This window comes from Filicampus tigris, chromosome 3, assembly GCF_054856515.1.
Source record: "Filicampus tigris isolate MCC_2025a chromosome 3, RoL_Ftig_1.0, whole genome shotgun sequence".
In the NCBI taxonomy this organism is placed as follows: domain Eukaryota; kingdom Metazoa; phylum Chordata; class Actinopteri; order Syngnathiformes; family Syngnathidae; genus Filicampus; species Filicampus tigris.
Genome location: NC_141219.1, coordinates 13,941,609 through 13,964,263, shown reverse-complemented (window position 1 = coordinate 13,964,263; position 22,655 = coordinate 13,941,609). Strand labels below are relative to the sequence as shown.

The window sequence follows — 22,655 nt, the reverse complement described above, 5'->3', positions numbered from 1 at the left end:
GGTGTTCCTTTTTTTATATTAGTCTCATTTGAACAAAAAGCTTTTTTTACAGTGATTTTTTTTTTCTTCAACAGAAATTGTTGTGACATATTTTGCTCTCAAAATTGTATATTTTAAGGTCTTAAAAAGCATTAAATTTGACTTTTCAAATGGTGCAAGAACCCTGATGTAACTCGTTAAATCAAGTCAGCTATACCCCATCCTTGGCCTTATTTTAGCGATTAATTTTTTCACTTTATCAATAGCTAATTTAGCCTTTTTTTTTTTTTTTACTTGGCAATGTTAGTAAAGCTATGGGGACGCATTTTGATGGCGCCTAAGTCTGAGCCCAAACTCACATTTGTTTGTAGTATAAGAACATTTGGCAGTTAATTAAGAGGGAAACTATTTTCATACTTTTTTTCCATTATGCCATATTATCCAAAAAGGTACTGTTTATCTTAAAAAAAATTCTTGACTTTTGTACTTCCGTACATTTCAGTTTTACTGTCTTAACTAAAGCAGTTTAATAAATACCTCTTTTTACCAGTCTTTTTCTACGCACGTATCTGTTCTTCTACCGCAGTACAGCGTGACTACTTTTGCCACCTCTGCTTGTTCTTAACAAATTTGTATTTCTATTTCATTTGAGAAGTGTGGTTGTTTTCCTCGTTGTTTGTGCATCATACCGGCAGCATGGAGCCACCATCTGTTAGAAGCAGGAAATGTAACTCATCAATAGAAAAGCGTCATTAAGAATACAAAGCAAATATTTATTTATAAAAATACAGTCCTTTCCTGTATATAAAATATCAGTTGCTTAGAAAAGCCACATGACCACTCACACAATTGCTCTTGGCAGCCATGACCCTTAAATCTGTCACCATTTTTTTGTAGCATGTCAGCACATTCAATTGAAAACCCCTAATGTCCGTGACCATCAATGCTTCCTCTGATGTTGGTTGCTCATTCCGTCTCTTGATTGAGCAGCTGATGAGAGTAGATAACATCCTCAAAGTGGTATTTTTCAGCTATGCACATGATGGAGTCGTGGCATCGTATTCGACTCAGAATTTGCAGCACATCAACCACTGCAAGCCTGAAGACCGGGAACAAGTATGGATTACACAAATACATCCAGAATAATAAGAATTGATGAACTTCTAATACCTTGTGTCTGGAGCTTCAGGAGGTTGTTGTTTACAAATGTTGTGAGCCTTCTGAACGAGGTGATTTTTGAAAGACTGGAGCTGAGGCAAACATTCATTCTGTCCTCTGAACCAACTTGTTGGCAGGCTGTCTGCAATCTTCACAGTCAAGATAATGCAAGTTTACACCAGAAAATGTAGAAAACATCTACTATCTTCCAATCCCCCCATTTATAAAGGAACCATACTTATACCCTTTTGCATGCATGAAGGTCATTGTTGGGTAGCATCTGGCTGCAAAGGGTGATCATCAGGTATCGGCACAGCAGTTTGTCCAACATCAGCTCCTTCAGCGCAGACTCGGGCAGCACCTGATCCCATTTTCCCATGTTTCCTAGCAGCTAGCACAAGCATAAAAAGATTGAAGTAAAAATATGCATGAATTAACATGCTCATGAGAAATAATGGGAAAATATTCACTGGTGACAGGCGGAATCTTCGTACCCTCAAAATCACTTTTCAGGAGACCAAAAAAAAACTGCATGTTTGTTCAACCGTTATCATTGCATCGTCAAAGTGAGCAAGCCATTTTCAACACTTATGGTCAATAATGTGTATAAAAAAAAAAAAAATTTTTTTTAATTAAAAAAAAAAAAAAAGTCGACTGACCAAAAGTATAGATTTGTGAAAAAATGTGAAATTTATGAAATAGTGACAAAGGAGGTTTCAACCCAACGCCAGCAATATGTGTAATAGTAGCATTATCATACCTTAATGGCCATCCAGAACTGTTGGTTTCTAAAGTGACTCTGAGGAGAAAGCCTATCCTCTAGGAGCCTAATAAAGCAATGATTAAAAGTAATTTTAACATGTTTTAATCAAAGCATTGTGAGAAAAAAGAGCAAAGGAAAGAAACTAACTTTTTGGGGTACAGCGGGATGAAGACGTCTTCATCTACATAGCTCCTCAGTCGGCCAATCACTGCCTTGGTGAGCGTCTGTAGACATGAATGCACATAATGACTGCGGTCTCAGAGGTATGAAGTACTACAAAATACACAACTCACAAAAATGTATGGGTTTTTTATTCAGCTTTCAGGTGCAATTTTAGGATGAACAAACTTTTGAATACACATGACCAACTGTTGGATGTTTCAGCACTTTCTTCAAAACGTGTTGACCTCTTGAGCTGAATTGATGAATTGACAACAGGTATTTGATCCAAGTATGGATACATACTAGGTTAGGGCTGGGCGATATGACTGAAAAGTATATCACGATATAAGTGTTTCATATTGGTCGATATCGACATATATTGAATTTTTTTTAAACTGTTGAAAATAATGACCCACAATTTGGTGGAGTGTTTTAAAAAGTTCAAATCAAGTTCACCTCTAAAGGTTGTAGTGTAATTTAGGTTTATCCTGGAGATTTACCCGAAAGCCGAATGTTACCCAAATTTGTGTGAGGAGTGTATGTTTCAAAACAAGCTTACCATCACCGGCTTGCTCTGTTCTCCTTCAAAGATTGAATAGTCCTCCCTAAGACGGTGACACAGCTCGGTGAGACAGGCTGACTGACGGAAGGACACGGGGTCCCAAACCAGCTCCACAAAGGCTGAACACAGAAGAGAGTGCAGTTTGTTTTTGTTCCTCTTGCAACACTGGCCAAAACAGTACACAAGAATGGGTGTGTGTGCTACCTGTTATTTTAGGTATGACTGTCCTTTCGATAACATTAGAAAGCATCTCTCTATCTAAGTGCTCTAAATCTTCGTGACCGTGGCCGTGACAAAAGGTCTCCACCGCAGTGAACCACGGGAGCTTTTCGAAGTCCATGCTGGCATCCTGACACACAAACACGCACTCAAAGTCACCTGAAATCGACTGCACGTGTCATGTGTTCTGAACATATAAGCACCTTTAGCGGATTCCATCCAAGGAGCTGATGCCTTATGATGGGGTTAAGCAACTTGGGCAGGCACAGAGAGATGTAGGCGCTGTGGTAAGAGTCCGAGTAGAAGCTTCTCCATTCCTCAAAGTGAGACAAAATCCTTTTAACGTCATGAAAGTCGTCATGAACGTCAGAAAAGACCTCCTGGGAATTCAGCAGGATGGCAGCTAGAGTAAGAGCAGATAGGGAAATGAATTTGCGTCTACATTTCAAGTGGATAACAAAGTAAACAGATTTTCTTTCCTTACCCGTCTCCTTCTCCAGTTGTTCTTCCACCTCACTTGAAAGCAGTGCATCTTCAGGTATATCGGAGTCTTCCACAGCTTTATCACAGGTGGCTTCCACCCTGCAATATGAGAAGTACAATGATGTACTATTACATGTATTTACTGTACATGCATTTTAGGTTTAACTTAAGCTTTACAGATGCTCTGGGCACAGTGGAATCAGTCACAGTAAAATATTTATGATGAACCATTGGCAACAACTTATCATTATCATTGTTTTAACTACTTTCAGGGCTTTGTCTCCACCTTGTGGCATCAAATGTGAATAGGTGAGATTTTCAAACTGAGGATACGTTCCACAGGGAAACAAAATGCAAATTGGTGAATTCATGAATACAGAACTAGGACTAGGACTAGGAGGGATTCATTGTACATTGAGCATGTGAGAAAGGTACCTTACCTAGTTATGAGTGTGTGGAGGGCATTTATGAAATTGTCACTTCATTGGGTACAATTGCACCGTCGTATAACAATTAGGGGTGTCACGATATCCAAAATTGTCACGATACGCTAATATCCCAAGATGAACCTCACGATACGATAATTATGACGATATTGTGGAGAGGTTGGCGATGTATAAAAAGCTTACAATATTGTAAAAAAAAAAAAAAAAGTGCTCATATTAAAAAATAAACATCACAATATTCTGTTTTTGTACATAATAACAGCATTCTCGAAGAAATCTTGGCCAGTTATGCATCAAATTAAACTGCACTAATAAACTAACCACGAGAGGGTGCTGGAACTGCACAAATGGAAAACAACAAGCTTTTAAACAGCTCTGCTGCTATTAATGACATGTCGGCAACGATATATCATGGCAATTTTAATATTGTGATATCACGATATTGCCAATATTGTGACATCCCTAATAACAATACAAGGGCTGTGCAGACAATTCAACAGCACTGCTCAATTTCTGTGAATATGATCCAGGTTTATCTAATGTTGTGGCTGATGAGTCTATACCCCAGTACAATGGCAAAAGGTGTGTAAACATTATAAAGTATAATTTATGTGATTTGTATACATAAATTATAATTGAATCTAAGTCACCTCTGAGAGTCAGCTCCACTGGTGCAGTTGTCCCTAGCTGAGATGAAACAGAAGGGAAGAAAAAGTGAATAACGCCAATGTCAAGTAATATTTTCATTGTGGCTCATCAGCACGCTTATAATTACAAATGAATTCAAACGGATGGATTAATGGAGCCGACTCACTGAGCTGCTGCAGATGCTGGGCATGCTCCTGGATCTTCTGTCGTCTCTGGGTGCACAGCTCCTCCATCTGGCTCGACAGTAGCTTGTGCAGCTCCAGCTCCAATGAGTTGATTTCAACAATCTGTACCCAAAAAGATCCTTGGGTCAGTAAACCAACTGAAATATGACGTATAGATACGTCTCTGTTGCATCCACAAATCCATCAGCCATCATGTGCTACAGATAAGCAAATCCAACCAAGTTTTACCTTCTCCCGCAGACACTCCACCAAATTGTGGGCAAAGAGGGTCATATCTCTGTAAAACTTCAGTTGTTTCTCTGATGAGATTTCCTCCAGAGATTCCACAGACGTTTTAGCACTCTCTGCATCTCCCTCCATCCGACTCAGCTGGGCCCGCCGTGCACTGTGCACCTCCTTCAGGGAGTCTAGTCTGCAGACAAACATGACCATTTGAAGCACTTAAACCATTTGGCAAAGTGGGAAAAATACATTTAAGAGACATTCACTGCAAACCTACTTTCCAGCTATCCTCCTCTTAACCATGGAGACAGTAACGGAAGGGAGCATACTTGGGATCTTGAGCCCTGTTGATTTCTTTTTATGTCTCACATGTTCATCGTGCTGGAAACTACTCCTGCTGTAGCTGCTGGACTCACTCCCAGACGGGCTCTGAGTGCAAAAAGAGGCAAGAAAAACTGTCAAAGCAACTTCAGTGGGAAAGAATCGTTGTAATGGAATTTAAATTCCATTAATCCGTTCCAGCGCCCCAAAACCCACTACATTTTACATCATGGCTTTAATATAGAAAAATTGCACTGTATTATAAAAACATAAGTATATAAAAAAAATGAAGGAAAATGTAAAATAAAAAATGTAAAATAAAAAATATGAAGCATAGTCTTGTGAGTGATGTCAGGAGCTGTAGTCTGTTAGTCTGTGTGTGAGCATCTGGGTGTGAGTTGTGGTCTAGAGCAGCTCCTTGCAAGTGTTCTCATTTTGAATTTATGTTTGACTTTTTGCCCTGTTCAAAAAATGACTGAAACGGCATCAGCGTCTGCAGCTCTCCTCACTCACACGCAAGGGACTTACAGTCCCTTCATTGCCCCGTTTTTCACTTCGCCAGACCAGTGACGTATCTGCAAAAATTGATTAAGCGACGGCTCGTATCTTGAAAATTCATACGTTTGGGTCATGTATTGGACCACAATAGATTGTACAGACATACCTAATGCTGTGGCCATTGAGTAGCTATGCCTACTAAAGGGATAGGTAATCTTACCTGTCCGCCAGGCCGTCTATTGACTCCTTTCCCAATTTGTGTCTCCTCCCAAAGCTCCTGGCCCTCTTCGTCACTCCCTGACAGACTGCCAACACTTTCTCCTGACACAAAAAGAATATCACTTTAAAGCTTATTTTTAAACAGAACGTTTTCTTCATTATTCTTGGCATCTATTAATAATGTGGTCACGGATTTGCTACAAAATGCAGGTGCCCATGTGACAACAGTTGAGAACCTTTGCTAGGGTCATTGGTGAGCTGGAGCCTATCCCAGCTGACTTTGGGCAAGAGGCATGGTACACCCTAGATTGGTCGCCAGCCAATCTATAACAGGCCACATATCGACAGACAACCAGTCACAATCACCCTTCTATGGATAATTTTAAGTATACCTAAGAATCTTGTTTTTGGACATGTAAACTGCACACAGGGAAAGCCGGAGAGGAGATTCGAACCATGCTTCCAAATTACATTACATGTTTCTAAAAATGTCACTACTTCTGTTTCTTCCATACCAAGTTTCTCCGCAATCCTCTCCTTGACACTTTTTAATCGTGGCGCAAACTCAATTCTTTTCTCGTGATCATCTGGCTCATCATCATCGTCAACCCTGTCTTCATCTTCCTCCTCCTCCTCCATTTCCTCCTTATGGTAGCGCTCTGGGGTGCTAGCCAAGGAGCTTCGGCCATCTTTGTCCAGCGGGATGAACTCTTTTTGGGCTCTAGTGTTACGTCGCTGCCTCTTGGCTGCTTCAATCGCCCTCGCATTGGGGATCACAACTGGACACAAAATAAGCACGTGACATATTTGCTCCAAAATATTGTAGCACCACATGACAGGTAAGTTGTGAAACGACAACCACCTTACCTGGTTTCACAGCAGAGTAGCTGCATTTGGAGCTAGATGAAGAGGCGCTGGCAGCTTCATCATCATCATCATCCTCACCCTCACTCACATCATCATCATCATCATCATCATTCCACACTTCCTCATCATTGTCAGCACTTTGGTGAGAACTATGTGGTGATGCTTGGCTGACATCATCTTGGCTGACAGAGACAGAAGTGAGGATCCTTTCTGGTTCTGTGAAAAAAGGAGAGAAATGTCATAATTACCCCATACAAGCACATCTTTGATATCGTCGCTGCACTGTGAAAAACATGGACGCGCAATTAAAAAAAAAAAAAAATTAAATTCTACGTTGTCTGTAACGCGGAAAACTGATTCACATAAAAAAATTTAAAAATGAAAAAAAAGGGACAAAAATGTTTTTAAGAGGACTGCGACAATAATGTTACAGTAAGAGCATTGATTCCCAACTATTGTGCGAACGTGACATGAGCATACAGTGACATATCCTTATGTGTGCTGCAGGAACCTATCCAGTTTCACTGCATTGGTCAGAAAATTACTTACAACAAACTATTTTTCTTTGTTCATCTCTATTTACCAGCGACCTTTTCTGTAGTAACTGGTAGAACAATAAAATACACTTCTAGTAGAACAAAAAGCCAGGCTTGAGCAGGATTTTGAACAATTTTTCATTCCACATTGTCAAACTGAAAAAAAAAACAGACATAAGTGTTCTTCGCAGGACAGTGATGATTTACAATTTGCAAACACCACAAATTCCCAACATGTAGATACCGCTTTGGTGGTGGGCTAAGAATGAGAATACAAGAATTCCCATTTAGCCAAATTGTGCAAACAAGTGGCTATCCCAGCGGCAAGCACATTGAGCAAGAATTGTTTTTCCCCCCTGGCTGGAAAAAAACATCACACATCAGCGGGCAGGACACTTTAATGTCCTTGTGTTCTAATGTGCAAGTTCCGTGCAAATTCAGTGTATGAGATCAACATTGTCACAGAATATAGATTATTGTAAAGCAATCACCCCTCCTGTGAATAGCACTGTGCTGAGAAAAAAAACATACAGAGACGTCATCTGCGACTAGTCGACTTCAACTCGACTTTCATCACCTTAGCGTTGACTTCGTACTTCTTCAAAATCTTAAGTCGTGCAACATGTCTATGCTTGAACTGAAGAGTTACCTACCAGCATTATGGTTGTTCCTGGCAGGGGGAGCTTCCTTTTTCCTTATTTGGAACAAAACGGCTTTATCAGTAGATTTCTTTAGTTTAAACTCAAGTTCCAGAGCTGAAAAGAAAAATGAGGTACAATATTATTCAGTGATTACTAACACTGACAGATACGATGGTATTATAACTGAACGGAACGTTGCTTTAATGCTGGCTAAATTGTAATCTCCTAGTGTTTGACTGTGGTGTTTCCCACATTTAGACATATTTACGTTCTTTGTCGTCAGAGAAACTGAGGACGGTGCTTGTTTTCTTCTTGATGCCATCATTGCCTTTGCCATTTTCTCCGTTGTCTGCCGTCATTGCTGATGTTTCCACGTTTTCGCCGTCACCTTCATCCACCTTTGATGGAGTCGCTTCACGCTTTGAGCTGCACGATATCCCACGGGAGTTACCTAGTCTGGACGGCTTGTTAGCCACAACCGCTGCCGCCCTCTCTGATCCGGCTCCATCTGCACTGTTAGTCGGCGTTTCCTCCTCATCGCTCGAGTCCCCTTTTCGCTGTCGAAAATTTCTCCTGGGCTTTTTGTTGAACATTTTTAACCTCTTAAGTGACAGGTAAGCGTCTAGATTTCGAAGTATACGCGAAACGGGATACGTTACGTCGAAAAGTGTTTACAAGTGTCGTAAAAAAGACGTAAACGTATCTAGTTGCACTATGGGTTATGTAGTCCAACTTGTAGATAACCTTGAGCAGCGCTTACTGGTTGCTGTGATATGTGAATGCATCTGCCAAACTGAACGTGTCAGATCTGCACGTTAACTAGATAGATAAGTAATGTATTCACCCAAAAGGAAAACCTTTTTACAGACGGATGTTGATGCAAGTAAATGGCCTAAACGCATAGAGCCACAACTTAGAAAGAACACAAAGTTAATGCTTTTTATTCACCAATTCACTCACATACACAGTATATAGGATATAACGGCCCTTATAAGGACCATGGGTGCCTTCACCATAGATGCCGACTCAACCCTTTTGGTAGACCATGTTTTTAAGAGATTATTTAACATTTTCTTGGATATGTCAAATACAGCTATATGCTATGGCACAATACGCAGATGAGATGAAGACAAATAGTCAATATGGTAATAATACAGTATTTCATATCGTTAGCTAGCCTTAGAGCATTATTGCCCACGTAATTTTTTTTAACGTTTTTGACAAACTCGAAAAAATAACAATTCAATAAACAAGCGTCCAGTTGCCACGATTCACTCTTTGTAAAAGATAATGACCTGAATGACTGAGAATCTAGACAGACATTAAATTTTTTTTTTTTCGCAAGCAAATTGGTATTTTGATATTGCCACTGCAAGTTAAAAATTACATTAGGCAATAGTGTAGTGGTGTTTTCTGCAATATTTCAATGCCTTTGAGCTGTGCATTTTTATTATTATTTTCAGTATTAATTGACTTTATTTTCAAGTACTTTTTCACTTTCATGTGGACCTCTTCTAGCCCACGTGTTCTCTCTCTCTCTCTCTCCCCTCTCTCTCTCTCCCTCTCTCTCTCTCTCTCCCCCCTCTCTCCCCCTCCCTCTATCTCCCTCTCCCTCTCTCTCTCCCTCTCCCTGCCTACCTCCCTCACCCTTTCCTATTTTTGGACATTGGGTTGATCATATTTTTAAAACAATTGTTTTTGGGGGTGAAACTGCGTGAAGTAAATTCCGCCACTTTGACACATTCAATATGGCGGACATATTTACTACAAATCCTTGTCAAAGCAGGGTTTATATACAGTATTTCTTTAAATCTGACTGATGCTTACGTTCCTTCTTTTCTACAAGTTGATCGATCGAAGATATCACCTCATTGTAGTTCAAGTTAGGCCGCCCTAACAAATGAATGATTGAATATTGTTGTGCATTAAGCTTTTCAACGGGAATGAGTTCGTCCACATTTGTTCCTCCCCCGCCTTCATTTATGTTCCACCCCCGTCTCTCCTCCCACGCTGGCGGGACAGGCTTTAACAACGCCGCGGAGTAGCGAAGCCACTCGTCAATAGCAGGCCAGGCAGCCAACTGCAGTGGTCGAATTCGTCAGCCATGTTGTTGGTGTGACACACTCAACGAGCTGTCAGCAACAGGTCCTCCCGAGAAGTAGCAGCAAAGCTAAAAACTTCCAACATTTCTGCCTACCTTTTGGTTTTCGTCGGACAATAAAAGTCGTCGGCAAGGGAGGCTTCTCCTGGAACAGGATATTAACTTAGAACATTTGGAAAACTCGGAAATGTGTCTTTTTTACTGACCTAGCGAGAGACAGCAACCAAGGGTAAGTTGAAGTGTTCTTGTAAATGTTTACATTTTAAAGAGTGTAATGTCGCTTCAACCGTTGTGTTGTCTCCCATTCCTTTCAATAATGTCATAAATTAAGGCAAAAGCTGCTTCGCAATGACGAAGATGGAAATCGTGACATGTAGTACAGTAGCATGCAAGGGACGTCATGGGTCTGCGAGGTAAATCGTGTTTTCGAGCAAAATTGTGAATTCACAACCACAAGAGCTGCTTAAGTGCATATTTTACGTTACGTGCGTATCAGCCAAGGCAGATTTGCAAGTGTAGTAATTGAAACTAGTTGAACAGGTTTCAATAAGCACCCGAGGGACCCGAGAACGTTTGTGTGACTTGCACAGAAAGATAGAGAAATTCATCTCAGGCCGATTATGGTGAAAGTACTGTAGGAGGTTTTCTTAAGCATGGGTTCCCAAACTTTTAATTTAATTACTACCTAAACAATTACTTAGCTCTCCAAGTTCCACCAGCATGACCAGCAATAAAATACAGTAATGTACTAGGCCTAAATATAAGTAAAAAGGCACAAAGTACAGTATTCCACTAAAACATAAGTGTATAAAAATGTACTTGAATAAAACTTTAGTATCAGAGTTCTGAAAGATCAAAGGCAAATGTGTTGTATCGAAACGTTAAACACAACTGAACTGTGCTTAGGCTTGGGTGATTCTTTCACCTACTAATAAAGGGAACCCATGTGCTAGTGGTATTATTAACAGTACCACACTTTAAGAATCACTGCTTTATACACTTGCTGCTCAACACTGTGTATACATTTGATTGTCTCATAGTGTGACAATTGTAGTTGATATTGTCTAAGAGTTATGATGATGGCCTCTCAGAGCATCACTTGGAAGATGCACTGCTGACTGCAAACATTACGCACAGCTCTAGGAAAACTACTGTACATGGTTGACACAAAATAAACACTATGATAAATAAGCCCATATTTCATCCTGACTTGTGAGTTTGTGAGTAAAGTAAATCAAGATCACTATTCAAGTGTGTACCGTAAAATCTGTGAATAAGACACATTTTTCCCATATAAAACGATCCAAAATCGTCCCACCGTATTATACACGGATTCATTAAAAAAAATGTATAGACATGAACTGCTACCGAGATGTTAAAAAAAGCTCACTTTCATTCCAACATGACATATAATGTCTTACACATTTATTTAATATAGAATACCTCGTTTCAAAAAAATTGCTCACATGTGCACCTTGGGAGAAACTAGCCAAGCAAGCAGCAGGAACAATAGTTCATGCTACCCACGACGGAACACGCAGCCAACATGGTGTGGCCTACTTCAAAATAGAATCTTTACAACTAGAGTAATACACTGACATTAGTCTCTTGTTGGGCTTTTATTTTGAAGTTGTTGCCGGCAGCTTGTTGTGGAGTAACATTTTACTTGACTAGTTTTTCGAGTCACTGTAGTTGCAGTGTTTCCCAACTTGTTGCCACCAACGTCAGCAACACAACGTCGTCCTGAAATCAAGTTCAATCGATAATTAAGGATGTTAAAAAAAAAATAATTATGCTGACCTTGTATTATATGGCAGCTGATGCCATCGTTAGTGGCTAGCAGCTTGCCACTCAGCAAGCAAGATGGCGAGAGCCGTCAAATTACTTTTCAAAGGCAGATTAGTGGATGAAAATGACTCTGCACACTTTGATACTGACAGCCTGACACAGTTGCTATTCCTACTGATCACCTTTTACTCAAATGTGCTGTTTAAGACGGCAAAATCACTACTGTGGTTCTGACGTCACTAAGCACAGTTGAAATTTAAGTAAAAAATGTTGATTGTCCAAAAATGAAAATTTGAAACTGTTAGTTATTCATTATTTTGGAAAACATGATTTTAAGAGGGCTTTGAAAGACCTTAGTTATTGGAATGTGGAAAAAACAGTGTTTGTTTTTTTTAACTGGATTTAAAAGCATTTACACTTTATTGGTTTGTATTGAATGTCATTCTTACGTATTATTCTGGTAACACTGGTGAACAAACATTTTGGTACCGTGACATTTTTCAACGGTTTGTTTAATTTGATGTCGCTTCATCTTAAAATGATATCGTTTTTTTCCAAATTGTCTCTAGTTTTTCAGAGATTCACAATGTTTTTGTTTAACAAAAGTTCTAAAAATATGAAAATTTTTACATGGGTATTCTCTTTTATACTACAAATTCGAGGCTGTATCTGTCTTTTCAAGCACGTGTGTGTCATCTTCAACACCGCTTATCCTAGACCTATACAGTATTCTTCCATTTTTTTTTATGCAATAAGGTTAAAGGCAGCAATTGTTATCACAGAGAGCCTTCTATGTGTAAATCATGTTTCATGTGAAAACCAAAAATTCTGAAAATTTGGCAGTATTAGCCATAACATTTTATTTTTATTAGAATAAATGATGAGCATTTTTGATGTCCTCAAATGATTTATCAATCACTTAATTGCCAAAAATATCACTGTCTAAAACTACAGCCAATTCAAAGAAATAGATGTCATTTTCAGACTTAGCAGCCCATAATAACTCAATTCATTAAAATATCTTTGGCACTCGAAAAAAAAGCTGTTGTCCAAAGGCCAGTGTAATAAAGGATGCCAGCAAATCAGAGGACCATATTATACAAAAAAATATGCATATACATGTATTGTGACATTTTTTTTTGGTCTTTAGTGTCTTGACATTTGTCTAATGTTAAACACTGCTGTAGCAGACAGGTTTTGCTTGCAGCAGTATTTTTCTTGGCAAATTTTATTTCCCGCTGCATATCCAAAAGACAAGAAAATATGCACATGCCATGCAAATGTCGCTACCTTAATGAATACACCACCTTCAAATGCACCCAGGATAAAACGGTGGGATTTCCCCACTCCTGCCACTTATCCTCATATGTGAACAAATCAGGGCAAGGCAAAGAAACTAATTCAACAAGGAAGAGCCTTGCCCTACCTTGCCCTGCAGCAACACTTAAGCATAGTGTAAAACAGTTCAAAAGGCCACTGCAGATTTTCAAAATGTGTTTTCTGTTTTGTGACATCTTCAGCTACCATCTGATCGTAACATACCATTAAAAGCGTGTTTTTCAATCACGAGTTGTACTTGTCATGCCGACTCACCTTCTTTGCTTACTTGGACACTCTTGCTGACTGGCCACAACATTAGCTACACCTATGGCTGCAGTATTCAAATACTTATTTGATTAAGGTTTGTTGTATCTTCTCGATATGAAGTTGTGAACTCTGTATTGCTGTGGGAAGGGTGGGGAAAATTCTACGTCAATGTAACTCCGTGTAAGAGAGAGGAATGGGTGGTTCAAGAGACATGAAGGCAGACATGGAGTCATCGACCAGAAATAATGTGCAGGGAAGTTACTGGCGTGAGGTCAGTGTGCAAGGCACAATCAATCATTTGCAGTACGTCACCAATTAGCTGGCCAGGCAGTGCTCCTTTCCAAGTGGGCATGTCTTTGGAAACTAACATACGACAGGGATACCTTGTCTTCCAAGTTCTATTTGTTCTGTGACCATGTTCATAACTCAAAACAATTATATGTGAAATCATCTTTCCCCAGGGTCACTGATGGCGTAGTGGTACACAGGAGTTGTGTGCGGGCAGCGTGCGATCGGTTCCCGCTCAGTGACTGTGTCTGTGTGTGTGCCCTGCGACTGGCTGGCGACCAGTTCGGGGTGTAGTCCGCCTTTCGCCCATTGTCAGATGGGATAGGCTCCAGCACCTCCCCGTGATCCTGTAAAGGATAAGCTGTTTGGAAGATGATACATGACTCATCATTTTTCCCCATCAAAATGAATGGAAATGCCATTTAATCTGCTGTAGCCTCCCATAAAACACAATAAAAAAGCTCATCCGTTTTTAATAAGAAAAATAGTGTTTTAGTTATAAAAACATATAATCTAAAAACCTGTTTTTATTTATCTAGAGCATTTTGTCAATTGCTGTCAACTGAAAATTATATGCAAACAAATCGGCTGTTGACCAGCATCTTTGAAAGGATTGTTTTAGACTTCGGAGATTCCACTGCAATGACCAGTACAGACATTTTTTGGCAGTCAACCGACAGGCATCAGGTGGTTCCATCTCTCACGTCTACAGACTGCAGTCTGTCATTTCACTTTTGGCTTGCATGTGCTAGTCAAACCTCAAATGCTTCAACTTTGTTTCCGTTGCTGTTCAAAAGGTCATGCTTTCCTCAAGCGTTATATACAATAAACAGAAGTGTTGGATAAATAGCATGCCTGGCACTGGCTATGTGTTGCAATAGCAGCGATTTATCAGGGAGATGTTATTCCAATCAGTGCATTGTTTGATTAAAAAAAACATGCAGACGGTTACATTGAAAAGGGGGTCATGCTGAGCTAGACAGCGATGAGAAATAGTATTTAAATAGTGAGTTTTAAGTGCCTGAACTGAGCTCTTGTAGTCTCTGCAAGTAGGTTTTTGAGAGATGTTTTGCCAGGCGCTTGAGGCCTTAATGGGTTAATCAACTGTTGCATTAAATGTAGATTACACACTGTGAACATACAACTGTGACTTGTGTTTGTTTCATGTAGTTCCTTGTTCCTGTTAGTTCCTTTGAATCCCTCCTTCTCTGCGTTGAAATAGTGAATGAGTCTTCATCAACATGAATCAATCTGAAATGCTACAAAATCAGTCATGGCTGGACAGCATCTCTATTGCTACATCCACTTTGCAGGGCATGATGCCCAATTTGGATTTTTTTAAAAATTGGATCTTTTTATGTACTTTACACATTTATAAAACAAATGTGGCTTCTAATGTAAACAGAACGCGTCAGTGCTGTGACACGCATGCGCACAAAGCAAGATGTTGAGTGACTCGCACAAGAAACGTCACGTGGCACCGTGTTTACTAGGGGGGTAACGGTACACGTGGGTGTATTAATACATTTCAGTATGGCATGTTCGGTTCGGTCCACTTATTAACGCGAGCTTACGCACGTGCGCTATTGATTGTTGCATGCGAGAGAGGAGAGTGGCGGCACAAAAGAGAGCCAGACCTCGAATAGCCCCCCCCCCCCCCCCCCAATTCCCATTCCAATAAAAAAGTACAGTTTACTTGTCATCTTTTCAAAATAAACATTTTTTTAAAAAAAAAGAAGTTTTTTTTGTACCGAAAATATACCGAACTGAAGTTTCCAAAAAACCAAACCGAAACGTGATTTAGCGTACCGTTACACCCCTAAGAAGTACATATGGTCCAGGGTCAGGGTTGGGCACCGGGAACCGAGTGGAACCAGGACAAGCACTTGGTTCTCCCGGAATCGTTCAGGTTTTAAAATGTCGGTGTCTGAGTCCGACCCTCAGCCAAGTGATATGGATCGCACCACAGTCATAATCGGTTTACTATACAAATACAATATAATTGTCTATATTTATGTATAATAAAAATGTTGTGAGCTTTTATATATCGCCAACCTCTCCACAATATCGTGTTAATTATCGTATTGTAACATTTGGATATCGTGACATCCCTATTCTGCACTAATGGAGAGGAACAGGTGGAAGTGCTATAGTCCTAAGTGATGTCTGCCATCTAATAATGAACTTGAAACTGATCAGGTGTGGTAGGATCACCGTTTGTATAATGTTGCCATCCCTGACCTAGACAGTACCCAAATATGTACCAGAGACCTAGAGAAGGGCACAAAATACAAATCTGTGCCTACAAGCAGTACAAACTGTAACAGTCCCAGGGTGTATAGCATTTTAATGGGCTACAATAGGTGTACCCTTTAGGGTACTGCCCCAGTGATGAGCCAATAGACCCTTAAAGTGACGCATTTAGCACCATTGTTTTCTGACAGTGTAGCATGGATACTGGCTTTTTAAGTAATACTACATACTGCTATTTTTAACATAGCTTGTCTGTTTAAGTCAAATGTTGTTACTCAATCCTTGTCTATCTACTAGTGAGTTAATCTACTGAACATTATGAAATCCCGCAATAAAGCAACTCTATGTTGGCAGCTGATGCACCATCATAACAGCGGTTTTGTTTGAGCTTTACTTCGAGAATATTCTCTATGTTCCATCGCCCTTCTCTTTGTGCGCTCACATTCTCTCCCGCCCAGTCTACCTTTTTGTGTCTGTTGCAATGCAAATATGAAAGAGGCTACTGAAAAAATTGGAACCTCATGGCTGCTTTGACAGATGGCCCGTGTCTGCGTATTTGTGTCTCACTATGTAGACGGGGACATTTTAGAACTGTTTACAGCAAGGTGAAAACTGAATTTTCCTATAGTCAGCCACTTGTGTGTAACGACTCTTTTGGGTACTGTCGATCAAGCAGTGATGTGGCTTAAACATGTTTGGCTTCTCCTTTTTTGCTGTTCATATTCAAGGTCGTGCCTCATACAACTTCAGAAAATGTAGGCATATGCATGTGATGAGTATTTATTAGGGGTGTAACAGGAAATCCAGAATGTTCCCAAACCGCAGTTTATGGGGGGGACCTTTGAGCTCTGGCTCTTTTCTGGCTCTCTCTTTTGTGCCGCTACCCTCCTCTCCCGCGTGCAACAGTCGGGAGCGCCCGTGTGTAAACTGGCGCTGCTGATAAGTGGACCGAACCGAACGCAAGTGGACCGAACCGAACATGCCATACCGAAACGTATTAATACACCCACGTGTACCGCTACACCCCTAGTATTTATCTTATATTAAAACAGGTAGTCGCTAAAAATAGTTGGCATTGACATTTTGTAAAGAAATGTCACAGGCATGCACACAAACTGCTTGTTCTCCCAGAGGACACTATGTTTTGACTACCTTTTGTTGGCTTATATAACACCTCAGTCAGTATTATGCCTCAGATGTATGTTTTCACTGTGAACAGACTACTGCTACTGCTTTTAGCATTTACTCTACATTAGTAATGCTGTCAAAAACTTCAACTTCCCACCAGGGTTATAATAGTTTTGAATTTGCCATATATAGTTAATTTTTTATTTTGTTGTGACTGTTTTTCAAATTCTGTTAGTTTTAGAATGAGAAATATATTTTTTTCTATTGTTTCATTATTTAGTTTGCTTAATAACCTTGCCTTTCACTGACTAGTTTCCCTTTCAGTCTTCAAAATGTGATCATGTTAGCAATTGTCAAAAATGACAGACATTTTAGAAAATTATAAATTCTTTGTACCACATGATGTAGCAAAGGTGTCCCTTTTTGTAAGTTCTTTTATTTTTAATTGACCTATAAATAAATAAAAAGGTGTGTTGAATTGGTGCATGCAAGAGAAAACAAATTAAGGGATGTTATCTGTGAGATATGAATGATTGGGTGATTGCATCATTTGGGAGACATGCTTATACCCCAGAGAGATAACAAGCTCTAAAACCAAAGAGGAGAAAGCATGTAACTGAGACCAAAGGAGAGGACCTGAACCAAAAGAAGAGATGGGGGGGGAAAGGGAAGAGAGCGACAGATGGCAGGCAGTAGATTAGTCCCGCTTTGCTCTTCTATCCTTGTGGACACACAACTGAACACAATTAGTCAAACTGCACCCCCACTCTGTTTTGCCTTTCTATTTTTCCAAACATTGTTTTGACCATCTGTAATCGTACCTCCTAAAATAACTTGTCAGGCGTTTTGTTATGCTGTCCTATTTTGAACTTATTCTCCTCGGGTTGCTGTGTCACCTCCAAGCTGTCCCGCTGCCAAAGTCCATGATAGTTTCCTGTCAGCTGACTTGTGATGAGGAAATGCCTCTTTCTGATTGCCGGGAAGGAAGTGTTGAGTAGAAACACTGGGTTTTGTCCCCTTTTGCTTGCTCTGACTTTATCTTTTGAGTCTCACTCACTGACGGTGGCAGGTGTTCAGCTTGGAAGCTGCAGCAGGGCATTTGTTTCACAACTTGGTAATTTTTTTTTTTTTTTTTTAACTCAACTTGTGTCCGTCTGTCCGTTATGACAAACAATTCCAAACATTCCTGCTTGTGGATATTCTCATTCATCCAGGTCATTTCTTTCCCAGGGCATTAAATTGATTTCAAGTGGACTGCTCCGGTTGTCTTGGAACTTCAAACTTAGAAGGCGTCTTAAGACAACCAGAGCAGTCCATTTGCAATCGATTAAAACACCTGAGAAATCCAAACAAGCCTGTTTTGTGTTGGCTGCTTTTCAGCTGTACTCAAGCTACAGCATAACAAGATTTACCCTTGTGGAACATCATTGCGACGTTTGTTTATGGTAGAATAGATAGTCCCTTTGATTTCATTATTGTGGAATTGCTGTGTTGTGATTATTGTAATTCCAGCATAATTCCCATGCCTTCTCAATTAACAGGTTGTCGCTTTCTTTACAAGTTTATTTCATTCAGTGACGATGCTCATAACTAAAAACAGTCGTAGCTCATGTAATTATTTTCTTTGTGTTAAGGTCGACAGTTAATGTCAACTGGGTGTGGCAATTAACAGCTTGAAGCTCCTTTTTTGAAGGTTTACCATGTCAGCCAAACTGCTGATTTTTGTTAATTGAGTTGAGTTTTCTCCCACCATGTAGGGCTGGTTGTATCTCAAATTTTGCTTGCAAGTCACACCAACAATAAAAAATATAACAAATCAGCCGAGTGGCAAACGTGTATGTCGGAAAACCGATAAGTTGGGTAACTTTTACGTCAAGGTACCACTGACTGTTCTGTATATTGGAACCTCAACACAATCCATTATGGGATGCTGCTCCAACGTGGTCAGATTTCAAAATTGTTTTTCCCAGATGAAACTGTCACCATTCTAGAACATTTATTAACTGTAAAAGTAATAGTTTAATATTCTTAACACATTACATTCATGACAAGTTTTGTACCCTAAACATTAAAGACACATTTTTTCCAGGATGTTGTTGTATAAATTCTGAAATATATGACCACTTAGGTGTCTGACTTTAGAGAAGGGGTCACTAACTCCGGTCCTCGAGGGCCCCTGTCCTGCAGGTTTTCTATCTCTCCCTCACTGCAACACACCTGTGAAAATGATAAACTCATCAGCAAGATTTTGAGAAGCCTGATAACGATCCTGATCATTTTAACAGGTGTGTTACAGCAGAAAGAGATGGAAAACCTGCAGGATAGGTGCCCTCGAGGACCGGAGTTGGTGACCCCTGCTTTAGGGGTTCCATTGTGTCACTGTCACCACTTTCTTGCTCACTGTACCATTTGACAATTGACTAATAGATTTTAAACCTTTAACCTTGTTGAGTCATTTTCATTCAAAGCATGTGAACCAAGAATGACTGGAGAGAAAAATCATCTTTCATAATCTCTTTTGACATGACATAAATCAGCATATGGTACTCAACACGGCTGGGACGATCCGCTTTTGTTCCGATCCAATACACATCCTGATACTTGGGTGGTGATCCGATACGTATTGCGATACTTAAATATTATAAAAAATATATATTTTAAAAAACTGAGGCATGTGTTTCCAAATTTTTAACTTAAATGTCATTTGACATTTATTCAAGTGTCACGATTGAAAAGGGTATAAACTGTTCCTGATACACAGGAGTACAATAAATAAAACTCCATTCACAAAGCTCAACTTTAAGGACCTCAAATGTTCCAGAAGTATGTTATAGAACATGCAAAACATAACATAATGTATTGGAAGTATCGTGATACTTCATCAACAGATCAATACTTGTATGGGCATAAAAAAAACATCGCGATTCGCTATTTTTTTTCCCAGCCCTAGTACTCAATAATAAAATATGTACCATGTACAGTATGATTTTCAGTCTCACCTCAAGCAATTCATGTTTTAGTATGTTTAGTACCAAAGGCAGCCTACCCCAATCTGTACAGTGAAAGTAAATGCAATCTCTCTCGCACCAATAAAGAGTGACTGTGAATAGTGTTGGAGCCTTTCCCAGTGCGCTTTAAAAGGTTTGGGAGGTGGCCTGAGTTGCCCAGCCAGAGGGGAACAGGAGAAGCCCTGTTAGACTGTGCTGACTGACCAAAACCTGCCTCCTGTTTCCTGCCTGCCTCGTTCTCTCCCCGGCTGATGTTCTGTGCTGTCCTCGCAGCAGCGCTGACGGACTGGGCTGCCACTGTGTGTTTTGCAGATGACTGCAAGCAGTAGCTGAGGACACCATCGGGAGTTCAACGCCCCGCTCGGTCCCCGACACCAGCAAATATGAATGGTGAGCTGCCCCCTTGTTTGTTTCTTTGTGTGAATGCTCTGTGTGCATGTGTGTTTGAATACTTCTCTTTGTCGTAGATGGCTGTGATAGGATAACCTTTGTGTGCAAGTAGACCTTAACATCAACTTCATTATAACACGTGCCACAACGACTGTATTTTTGTTTCATTTTCCCATGGATTTACTTGGTCATAGTTGTGGATCGAAAATGCAGAGTAGAGGTGTGACAGCTCTCAATCATTATCATGAAATCACTTTCTGTGTTTGCTTAACTTAACACTTACCAATCTTAGGGAGTGTCTAGTAGTGTCTTGGCTGTTTGTGTGCCATCCCCCTTTGGTGCCAAGTGCTTGTTTGCTTTTCTCAGGTGAAGGTTTTGCTGCCTGGTAATGATCACCAGTGTGATTTATTTGGAAAGGGCTTCATGCGTGTTAAGGTAAATAATGTAACATATAATTCAGAAACAAGAGAACAAAAGACTAACTACAAGGACAAACATTGGCCATACAGCAGTTACATCTACAGGAAATGGAAGAGAATATGGCTTTTGTTCTCCCTGTCCAGGTTACATTTTTATAGAAATACTTCCTTCTAGATTTTGGGAGTATCTCTGGGAATTTTTAAACATTTGCAAAGTCAAGAGTTCAAGGTGTTGAGGCTTCTCTTGTTTCTCTAGTCTACATTTGGGTTGTCACGATACTAAAATTTTGATGAAGAAGAATGTCTGGTTTGGCCCTCCTGCGGCCGCCATACTTTGCAACAGTAAGACCTGGAACTGCAAGTGGGGTTGCAGTGAGGGCTCCCCTGACTGCCGGAGGCAGTTTGCAGGATAGGCTGTGCTGCTTGCAGAGCGTGCGCGGTGGCTGCTGCGGGAACGTGCACTGTAGTATCGATACCATGACATATTAGTATTGTATTCGGATATGGCGCGTAAGTATCGATGCTTTTGACAACACTAGCCTACGGCAAAGTCACCCAAGCTTGCATATACAGTATAGACCAGTGTTTTTTAAACACTGTGCCGCGGCGTGTGGCGCGAGATATTGTCGGGTGTGCCGTGGGAAATTAACTCATTTGTGTGCCTGTGCGGTCCAGCGCCTGGCAGCGTAATCATGTAGTTACTATATTGTAGTACTCTTCCATACCAGTAGGTAGCAGCAGCAGGTAGCTAATTGTCTTTGTTTAGAGACAAGCGAATTAGTGACGCATGTTTATCCAAACAGGTCCATGTTTCACACTGCGGAAGTATCAATATGAAACATTACAAAATACTTTTTTCTTTCTGTTTAATTCCTATTCATGACATTATAATATAACGTCATTCTTCAATGTTAAAAAATGCTTATGTAAACAATATAAAACTTATATTGTTAAAATAAGCTTTTTTTTTTTCACAATTTCAGCTGCTGGTGTGCCGTGGGATTTTTTTCAATGGAAGAAATGTGCCTTGACTCAAAAAAGTTTGAAAAACACTGGTGTAGACCAGGGGTGTCAAACTTATTTTGGTCTCATTGTAGTTAGTTTCCCTTGGAGGTCCGTTATGACTGTGGAAACCATATAAATGTTGAATCACCTCCTCATATTATTAGATGCACAACAAATTGACGGATAACATAGTTTTGAAATCAGAAGTCAAGAATAATTGTTTGTTCAACTCTTGTTCAAGTTATTGTAATAATGTAGCAGAAAATGCTTGCAATATCTCAATGTCATTATTTATTATGACAATTCAAAATTTTCCTACTGATTTTAACAAGTATCATCTAAGTATACATGCTTGTGTCAGCCAAATCTGGCCGCCCGAGTCTTAAGTTTGACATGCCTGGTTCAGACCTTGTTTCCTACTCAGGGAAAAGAAACGGCCCTTTGTCATAGATGGTTGGAAGTATAGAACTGTCCAAAATATCTATGAAGCATCTGTTCATCCCAAATGATTAATTAGTAAATGAAGAGGTATTTGTCTTAGTCTGTCTTTGTAGTGCTAGTCTTCCTTATACCAACTCCCTCACCTTTATCAATTTTTTTTTCATACATTGCAGGTGGTACAAATGTGTGGGCTGTCACTCCAGAAGAGAGGAACAAGCATGACCAGAAGTTTGATACACTCGCCCCTTCAATGGGTTATGTTTCAGGTGCATCCTAATGTTCACTGTGGTTTCTTCACTACCAGCTTTAGCTCCATTTTATATAAGGTTTATCTTGGT

The 22,655-nt window shown here is 40.0% G+C and overlaps 2 protein-coding genes across 4 annotated transcripts in view; one reads left to right on the top strand and one right to left on the bottom strand.

Moving 5' to 3' along the window:
- Positions 1-731: 731 nt before the first annotated feature.
- Positions 732-8,705, bottom strand: gcfc2 (GC-rich sequence DNA-binding factor 2). The gene is made up of 18 exons (XM_086026941.1): positions 8,178-8,705; positions 7,922-8,023; positions 6,733-6,948; positions 6,381-6,644; positions 5,867-5,967; positions 5,105-5,256; positions 4,834-5,017; positions 4,587-4,707; positions 4,423-4,459; positions 3,328-3,425; positions 3,047-3,246; positions 2,829-2,973; positions 2,622-2,743; positions 2,048-2,124; positions 1,898-1,964; positions 1,382-1,528; positions 1,150-1,286; positions 732-1,078 (listed from the first exon to the last, which is right to left on the bottom strand). The coding sequence occupies exons 1-18, from the start codon at positions 8,500-8,502 to the stop codon at positions 946-948; spliced, it is 2,628 nt and encodes an 875-aa protein (XP_085883067.1). The 5' UTR covers positions 8,503-8,705; the 3' UTR covers positions 732-945.
- An 894-nt stretch (positions 8,706-9,599) lies between these two features.
- Positions 9,600-22,655, top strand: part of itsn2b (intersectin 2b) — a 33,159-nt gene continuing 20,103 nt past the window's right edge. The window contains exons 1-3 of one of the 3 annotated variants that reach the window (XM_086024977.1): positions 9,600-10,239; positions 20,375-20,452; positions 22,491-22,583. In XM_086024977.1, the coding sequence (XP_085881103.1) occupies positions 20,446-20,452; positions 22,491-22,583 (100 nt within the window). In that variant the 5' untranslated portion in view covers positions 9,600-10,239; positions 20,375-20,445. The remainder of the gene's footprint in view (positions 10,240-20,374; positions 20,453-22,490; positions 22,584-22,655) is intronic. The other 2 variants (XM_086024976.1, XM_086024978.1) reach the window with 2 other exon arrangements.